General features: G+C 44.1%; 1 protein-coding gene across 1 annotated transcript; it reads left to right on the forward strand.

The window, feature by feature from the left end:
- Positions 1-4190: 4190 nt before the first annotated feature.
- Positions 4191-8257, forward strand: LOC127938757 (tripartite motif-containing protein 16-like). Its single transcript, XM_052535603.1, has 6 exons — positions 4191-4789; positions 5783-5878; positions 5958-6191; positions 6476-6635; positions 6776-6823; positions 7017-8257. The coding sequence occupies exons 1-6, from the start codon at positions 4211-4213 to the stop codon at positions 7535-7537; spliced, it is 1638 nt and encodes a 545-aa protein (XP_052391563.1). The 5' UTR covers positions 4191-4210; the 3' UTR covers positions 7538-8257.
- Positions 8258-9796: the final 1539 nt, after the last annotated feature.

Consider the following 9796-nt stretch of genomic DNA (forward strand, 5'->3'; position numbering starts at 1 on the left):
CTGCACGTCGGACCCGCAATATTCCCGTAACATTGCCTGGTCGCCTTCTGTGTGAAAGCAACCACGTCCCGGAATTGATTACCGAATTGAACCCGGGTCGGGGACCTAGTAACATTGCGGTAATCGATCCGGAACGAGCGCTGTGTGAACAAAAGCCAGATCTAATTCCGTATCGAAGTGATGACGCGCGTTATCGCGCGACTCTTTTACCGGCTGTTTTGAAGGAAGATCAACATTCGTGACGAAAACATATGTGCAAACTGTAATGAAGCAGAGATCAGTTAGTTCCTCACTTTCCGCGCTGACGCCGAGATCGTTTGCTTGCTTCAGTTAAAGTATAACGTGCCAAGCGCTGTCGACTCGTACATTACACGTCACGCGCTGATGTCACGTGTCGTTACTGGATCTTCAAGGGTTGTGTGTGAAAGCACGCACATATACCGGGTCATCACTGGCAGTGTGAAAGTGCCAAATCTAGTGACCAGGGAACAATTACAGGAACACTTTACCCCTGTATTTGCCGGAATGCTCTTGAAAGGGTTGTTTTCAACCAGGCATTATTGTTTCTTTCACAGAACAATCAACTGGACACTAACCAGTCAGGTTTCAGGAGTGGCCATTCAACTGAGCCTTGCAGATTGCAAAAGCTGATTCCGAATCATCAGTTCTTCCTCTGGATCTATCTGCTGCTTTGGACACTTGGACACTCATCAGATCCTTCTGTCTTCCCTCTTATCACTGGGCATCACAAGGATTCCACTGTGCTGGTTTGAATCCTATCTCATTGGTCTTTCAGGGTGGTATCTAAAGCACATCAAATGGTCACTGGGTTTCCTCAAGGATCAGTTTTTGGACCCCTCCTCTTCTCCATATACAATACATCACTGCTATGCTGTGCTACCAGTGCTATGCTGATGACATTTAGCTCTATTTCTCATTTCATCCAGATGATCCAATGGTAGCTGCACAGATCTCAGGCTGCCTGGTGGACATCCCGGCATGGATGAAAGAACATCAACCATAGCTTAACCTGGCAAAGACTGAGCTTCTTGTCTTCCCTGCCACTCTAGCTCTACAGCATGATTTCAACATCCAGCTAGGTTCCTTTACATTAAACCCATCAACTTGGTATAATCTATGATGACCAGCTGGCCTTCAAAGACCACATTGCAAAGAATGTTCGATCTTGTAGGTTTGTCTTGCACAGCATCAGAAAGATCAGGCCCTTTCTAACGTAACATACTGCACAACTTCTTGTTCAGACCCTTGTCATTTCTAGGCTGGAATGCTCTTTTGGCCAGACTTCCATCAAGCATAATCAAACCTATAAAAATAATTAGAGATGCAGTGACACGACTGGTCAATCACCCGTCTACTTCCACTCACTACTACAAATCTACATCCCCTCCAGAAGTCTGAGATCCATTAGCAGGTGGATGCTGCAAACTGGTGGTGGATGAGGAGATTCCCACCTTCATGTAAAGTGCTTTGAGTAACCAGAAAAGCTCTACGTAAATGTAACAAATTAATAATTATAATTAAATGTAAATGTTTATGCATCTATATCTTGAAGGGGAGCATGTGCAGGCCCCAAATCAGGAAATGTAGCATCCTGAAGTTGAGAGAGTGGGTGTCTTGCAACTCTTACCTGTTCCCCAGGATCCTTCAGAGGGTTGGCAGGAGGTGCATGAGGAAGCAGTGTGTCCTGCAACCACAATTTCTTGGCCTGTGGAGAAAGATGGTGCCGAGGTCACAAGCTTGAACAAACTGCTGTTTTGTTGATGTTTTGGGAATTAGAGATGTACCAGACATCAGCCTCCAGCCCTCCTCTGGTGGAGGGAGTGGCGAAGTCATCACCAAATGTCTTGGAATCTCATGGATACTTTGCATCTTTTTAGAGGCTGCATCACCATTCTACCGGAAGCTGATGGCTGTGGTGTGTTGCCTTCTTAGAGCTGATGTTGATTCTGTCAGGGTTTGGGGCTAATCACCTGCCTTTTGGGGTTGTGAATGTATGTTGGGATGGTTTGACAGCTCACTGCGTCTGCATGTTTGATTTGAGTTCCCCGCCCTCCTTGTTTCTCCGTTGTTAACCTTAATTGTTCACCACCTGTTGTCAGTGCTCTTCTATTTTTTTCCCTTTATAATTCCCTGTGTTTCTCTGTTCGTTGCCAGACTGTTGTAACTCTTACCAATAGCTCGAGCTGGTCTGTGTTCTCACCTTGTCTTGTCTTGTCTTGTCCTCAGGCTCCAGTGTCTTTTGCTGTTTTGCTCTGCCTCTTGTTCTCACGAATGCAGTACTCCTAGAAGGTTCCAGCTCTCATTTCTCTGGGTCTCGGCTGCCGAATGAGTTAAACTGTGGAACGATACTCATCTGCCTTGTTTCATCTGCTTTCAATAAAGCTCAGTGTAAACCCGCAACTGAATCCAGCCTGTTTCTCCTGTCAGAACAGTCTGGCCAATTATGGTTTCAGTGGGATCTGATCCACTTCGCTCGGCTCTCGTGCAGCAGGGAGTTCAGTTCTCGTCAGCTTGCCATCCAGCTCAACACCATCGCTCAGGATTTGGACGCTCTTATTGCCCGAGTCTCCGAAGTCCTCACACGGGTGGATAGCCTTTAGCGAGAGCCGACGAGCCGGGTGTCCCACTATTCTGAACCCCATGCTAAACAATCCGCCGGTCTACGATGGCGATCCTAATGCCTGTCAAGCCCATAGAAAATGTTCCTGTCAATCGTGTGTCAAGTCCCCTGTGGTCATTCCTGTTAAGTTTATAGACGTTGTCAAGTCCCCCAGAGATCCCTCCTGTCATGTCCACGGATGTTGTCAAGTGTCCAGAGATCTCACCTTCAGAGGTTGCCCCTACCTACTTTGTCTGTTTGGCCATAGAGATTGTTCCTGTCTTGTCAAGTCCTCAAGTGTTGTTCCTACTGGTCACATCTGGGCCATGTAAAGTGTTCCTGCCTGTCCTGTCAAACCTACAGAGGTCATTCCTGCCAGTTGGGTCAAGGCCTTAGACGGTGTTCCTGCTTGTCAAGTTATGGTCATGTAAAATGTTCCTGTCGGTCCGGTTATGTCCTGAGGTCGTTTTTGCCAGTTGGGTCATGGCTGTGGAGATGTGTTCCTGTTTGCCTTGTCAAGCCTGCGGAGGTTGTTCCTGCTAGAGGTTGCGACCACGAGATCATACCAGACCAGCTGTCTGCTGCTTCTGACGAGTCCCTCAGAGGATACTCCTGTAAGTTGTCAGCCATCTGAAGGGGCTATCCTGTCTGTTTTGTCCTGTCCTTAAAGGTTGTTTCTGTTTGTCTTGTCAAAGTCACAGAGGTAGGCCCCTTCCTGAAACATCAGGTGACGCTCCTGGGGGGGGGGTGTTTACATGGTTTGACAGCTCATTGCGTCTGCATGTTTGATTTGAGTTCCCCGCCCTCCTTGTTTCTCCGTTGTTAACCTTAATTGTTCGCCACCTGTTTTCAGTGCTCTTCTAATTTTTTCCCTTTATAATTCCCTGTGTTTCTCTGTTCGTGGCCAGACTGTTGTAACTCTTACCAATAGCTCGAGCTGGTCTGTGTTCTCACCTTGTCTTGTCTTGTCTTGTCTTGTCCTCAGGCTCCAGTGTCTTTTGCTGTCTTGCTCTGCCTCTTGTTCTCACGAATGCAGTACTCCTAGAAGGTTCCAGCTCTCATTTCTCTGGGTCTCGGCTGCCGAATGAGTTACACTGTGGAACGATACTCATCTGCCTTGTTTCATCTGCTTTAGATAAAGCTCAGTGTAAACCCGCAACTGAATCCAGCCTGTTTCTCCTGTCAGATGCTGCAGGGGGCAGACTGCTGCACTTGTTTGTGTGGGTCAGGGATGAAAAACAATAAGACATGAATGCAAATAAACATATTCATTTATTAAAAGAAATTTACAAGAAAGCACATTCCCCATTTCTAGTTCACTAGTGTGACTTTCCCACAGAGTTTAGATTAAACAAAAAAAACACACCTGAATTAACTTTTCAAAGTCTTTTTGTTCACTTCAATAACCAGGTGTGTCGAAACTACACTCAGCAGGATAGAGGAACCTGCTTTACAGACTCACAGACACACCTGTTTTACACGTCACTCAAACACAGAACCAGGAAGCAGAATCACATAAGTTCAGGGAAAGAGAAACTAAAGTGTTAGTTGAGCTGTTGTGTGCTTGTATCTCAGTATTTCTGCAGTATAATGGCAGATGCCAGAATTTCGGTGGATCAGAAGGAGTTCATGTGTTCAGTGTGTCTGGATCTCCTGAAGGATCCTGTGGCCATTCCCTGTGGACACAGTTACTGTAAGAGCTGTATTACAGACTGCTGGGATCAGGAGGATCAGAAGAGAGTCTACAGCTGCCCTCAGTGCAGACAGACCTTCAGTCCAAGACCTGCTTTAGCTACAAACACCATCCTGGCTGAAGTGGTGGAGAAACTGAAGAAGACCAGACTCTCTGATGACTGCTACGCTGGAGCTGGAGATGTGCAGTGTGACGCCTGTACTGGAAGAAAATACAGAGCCGTCAAGTCCTGTCTGGTGTGTCTGGAGTCTTACTGTCAAACTCATTTTGATCGTCACGAGGAGTTTCATTCACGTAAACCACACAAATTGACTGAAGCTACTGGACAACTGCAGGAGATGATCTGTCAGAAACATGAGAAGCTCCTTGAGGTTTTCTGTCGCACTGATCAGAAGTGTATCTGTCTGCTGTGTACGATGGATGAACATCAAAACCACAACACTGTATCAGCTGCAGCACACAGGACAGAGAAACAGGTATTTAACACTAGACACTGATGAAATATTGCTGACACTCATTTCATATGTGTTTATATCTGCACAATATGAACAGCTCACAGCATTCACACTTCTCATGACAGTAGAAATGAACAGCTGCAAGAAGAGTTTCACTGTTTGCTGAGAATACACCGTAAACTTTATCAGCAAACCCTTTAGTAAAATAGACGTTGATTAAACAACATAAAATAATGGAGTAAACTTTTCAGCTGTTCCCACACTAAATGTATTTTTCTTTCAGTCAAAATCGAGCAGCAACCTTCCAGTCTCTTGTGAAACCAACACAGAAGTGATTAAAACTGCAATTAATCGAATGGCCACTAGAAGCCGGCTGCAAAAAGGCAGTCAGTCCCATAAAGTCCCCATGTTAAAATGCCCAACTTAATAGCAAAAAATATTAATTTTACAGCCTGGTAGAAAAAAGTGGCTTTGGTCTATATAGCTAATTTGACACCTTGGGCAATCATGACAACTGTTAGGGGGTGAATTATTTTTTATAACTCATTCTTTAAATTATAATAAGCCTTAAATTTCTGCATTATTACGGTGACTCGCTGCCAAGATGGCAATGGCCAGCTCCGCCAACTTTGAGCTTTAAAAACACTCTTCAGAATCCCACGGGCGACGTCATGGACTCTACATCCATTTTTTTTTATACAGTCTATTGTCAAAATACAAGTTAAATGCAACAACAGACGACTTTCTGTTCAGTAAATCTGACAGAATCCAGATTAAGTCATTTATAGTTCCATTTAGTTCATCTATTCTCTGTGTAGAGCCACAGTTGAATTACACAGCAGTCTGTGTAAGTTTCTCTTTTATAATATTTACATATGTGGTGTGAAACAGTCCTTACGCTTCATGAGAATTCATGTATGATAGTAGTCATGTATGATTCATCTGTTGATGAATCATGATGATTTAGAGCCAGTAGTTTTCTGTGAGATTGACGATCATCTGTTTGTCCTGCAGAAGCAGCTGAAGGAGACACAGAAGACGCTCCAGCAGAGAATCCAGCAGAGAGAGAAAGATCTCCAGCAGCTGAGAGAGACTGTGGAGTCTCATAAGGTGAGTCTGGAGAAGAAGAGAAGTTTGTCTCCGTCTCAGTTCAGACTCACTGAAGCTGAATCACTGTGTGTCCTAACAGCGCTCTGCACAGACAGCAGTGGAGGACAGTGAGAAGATCTTTACTGAGCTCATCCGCTCCATTGAGAGAAGCCGCTCTGAGCTGATACGACTGATCAGAGATCAGGAAAAGACTGCAGTGAGTCGAGCTGAAGAACGACTGGAGCGACTGGAGCAGGAGATCAATGATCTGAGGAGGAGAGACGCTGAGCTGGAGCAGCTTTCACACACACAGGATCACATCCAGTTCCTGCAGGTAACACACATCTAGAAGAACAAATGGATTTCAGCTTTCAGAAATGGCATTCTCTGGAAATAATCTTTTTAAATGCATGTCCTGTAAAATAATGTGCTTGTTTAATTCTAATCTAGACTACGGGTGAGATCAGGTATTATGGAGACTAGCAAATATTTGCCCCAATATATTTCTATTTATATTCAGTTACTCAAGGAGGAGAGTTACTAAAGATCAAATCTGATGTTCCTGAAGGTTATTGAGTGAAGTGTGGAGCTGATGAGTTTGATTTCTGTTTTCTGTAGAGTTTCCAGTCTCTCTCAGCACCTCCTGAATCTACAGACGTAAATGATGATCTCTTCAGTTCTCTCTTCTCTTCTGATGATCTGAGAGAATCTGTCCATCGTCTGAGAGACAAACTGGAGGATTTCTGCAAAGAGGAGCTCAAGAAGATCTCATACAGAGGTAAAGTCCTGGAGATTCATCTGCTCTCAGAAACCAGTCCATCATCATCTCATATCATGGAGAACATCATATTAGAAATGTGTTAGGAATAGATACAGGATCATGAGAATCATTCTGTTCATGTCTGTTGATTTCCACAGACACATTCACCAACATTGATCCCAGAACCAGGAACGACTTCCTACAATGTAAGTCAGTAAGAAAACCAGCAGAAAAACTCTCTGAGAGTCTTCATGTTCTTCCTGTAGAAGGAGAAAGAAGAGTTTTATAAATGATGATGTGCACATATATCTGTTCATCTGAGACACTGATGATACACTGAACATGAAGAGATCAAACAGATTCATAATTCCTGATTCTGATGTGTTTTATCTCCATCAGATTCCCGTCAGCTCACTCCGGATCTGAACACATTGAATAAACGCCTCCGTCTGTCTGAGAACAACAGAACGATCACTAACACTAACAAAAATCAGTCGTATCCTGGTCATCCAGACTCATTTGATCTGTGGCCTCAGGTGTTGTGTAGAGAGAGTGTGTGTGGACGCCGTTACTGGGAGATTGAGTGGAGCGGAGGTGATGGTGTGTGTATATCAGTGTCATATAAGAGCATCAGCAGGAAGGGAGGTATTGAGTGTATGTTTGGATCTAATGATCAGTCCTGGAGTTTGTTCTGCTCTTCCTCTAGTTACTCATTCATTCACAATAACATAAAGACTGATCTCCCGATAAAGTACATCATCAGTAGAATAGGAGTGTTTGTGGATCACAGAGCAGGAACTCTGTCCTTCTACAGCGTTTCTGACACAATGAGCCTCATCCACACAGTCCAGACCACATTCACTCAGCCGCTCTATCCTGGGTTTTGGGTTGGTTCTGGATCAACAGTGAAATTGTGCTGATGAATCAGAATAGACTGACAAGAGATTCTACCCATAATGCTTTGAGCTGCATAAATCCTCATATAGACAGTAAGATCTCTCTCTGTGTGTGTGTGTGTGTGTGTGAGAGAGAGAGAGTCAGCTGAGTAACCATGTGTTTCTATTTTGGTTTGTGTTGATTTAGTTTTAAAAGTAATTCATAATTATTTTAATATTATTATTATTTTCATTAAAATTACCTTACCTCAATTTTCGTTATTCACCTCATAGAGCATATTTTTAGGTAATACCTTGTTAATAATTTGTGTTAAAACATGTAAATGACATTACGTTTACAAAATGCTATAGTTCCTATTATACAACATGCAATTTCATGACATTTAAGGAAAATGGTACTTGTACTTCTTGTGTGTGTGTGTGTGTGTGTGTGTGTGTGTGTGTTGATAGTGCAGAGTGTTCAGTGAAACACACACCTGACCTACATGAGGACGAGAGCCACAAACTGTCACAGGAAGGACCTGCAGGTGTTTAAGAGCAGCTGAAAATAATGTATTTATATCATCAATATAAACAACAGTGTTTGCCTTATAGATGCATTTATCAGATTAGAGGCAGACAATAATATGTTTACAGTTGTGATGATATAAACAATCCAGCAGCTGAGATTTGTTATACTTATATAAAGAGCTGGATGATAATATAGTTCATTTTTGTGACAATAAATAATAAGGTACTTTGCAATATATGTGTGTGTGTGTGTGTGTGTGTGGGTGTGAGTGAGTGTGTGGGTGTGTGGGTGTGTTTGTGTTATTCCGATCTGGACTCACTCTGGATTCACTCAGTGTTTCTGATGTCATGATCATTATATGGAGTGCCCATGAACTTCAGTAGAGGGCACTCAACTCAGGACCATTCCACCCATCAACCACCAGATGTCACTTGGACACTAGCACCTCTCATACTGTTGCACAACACCCGAACTACATTCCCCATGAGTCACTGCCTCACAATCACCTTGCCACACCTGCACCTCATTCATCAGCCAATTTCCTTGCCACACCTGCACCTCATTTACACACACATAAAATCAGCACAATCACTCTCACTCACTGCAAAGTCTTGTTTAACCTGTCTGACATTTCCGAGCGTTTTTCCTAGCGTTAGTTCTCCCTGTGTATGATCTTGGATTGTTTAAACTAACTCTGATTCTCTGCTGCCTGCCCTGATCTCTGCTCGTTACCGTTTATGATTCTGGATATCCCTAACATACCTGACGCCATTCCTGATTTCTGCTTGTATGACCATTCTCTTAATAAAGCTTCTCCACATGGATCTGAACGCTTCTGACTCCCTGTTACAGAAGACTTCGCCATACCAGGATCCAGCAGCCCGGTATCCCCTTCTCACTGAGGTATCAATTCTGGTTTCAATGCCAGCCTATCACCAATCCAGCCTAACCACAGATCCAGTCGACCAGCTGTTAAATCTAAGGCAAGGAGATCGATCTATTGTGGACTATGTTCAACAGTTCTGTGAGTTGGTATATCGAGTTCCTCTAGACGATGAAGTCTTGTTTAAGGATTTATTCCGTTTTGGACTCAATGAACCAGTAAAATCATGGTTACCTAGAGGGGAGTCTAATGGCAGCTTAAGGGACATAATGGACTTTGCACTCTTGTTATGTGGTTCTCCTCTCACTGTGGTAGAGGCAGAGGACTTTAAAGCCCCAAAATCACTGCACAAGATGGCTGCCAGCCTAGCGCTGCTGCACAAGATGGCCGCCTCAGTCAACTTTCCAGAGTGAAGTCAGGTCCCCGTCGACTTTCCAGAGTCAAGTCAAGTCACCACTAACACCGAAGAGTCAAGTGAAACAACAGTTAAACTTCATGATTCTAGTCAGGTCACCGTTGATCAGGTCCCTGATGAGTTCCCGGGGTCTAGTCAGGTCATCGTTGACCGTCCAGAGTCAGGTCAAGTCACCATTAACACCCATGAGTCAAGTAAGACCACAGTTAAACTTCATGAGCAAAACCAAGTCACAGTCAATCCTCCGGAACCAAGCCATGTCACAGTCGATCCTCCAGAACCAAGCCAAGTCACAGTCGATCCTCCGGAACCAAGCCAATTCACAGTCGATCCTCCGGAACCAAGCCAAGTCACAGTCGATCCTCCGGAACCAAGCCAAATCACCACGGATCTACCAGAGCATCGTCACATCTCAGCCGCACTTCCAGTGCCCTGTCAGATCTCAGCCGAACTTCCAGAGCTCTCGTCCTATCC

This window comes from Carassius gibelio, chromosome A2, assembly GCF_023724105.1.
Source record: "Carassius gibelio isolate Cgi1373 ecotype wild population from Czech Republic chromosome A2, carGib1.2-hapl.c, whole genome shotgun sequence".
NCBI lineage: Eukaryota > Metazoa > Chordata > Actinopteri > Cypriniformes > Cyprinidae > Carassius > Carassius gibelio.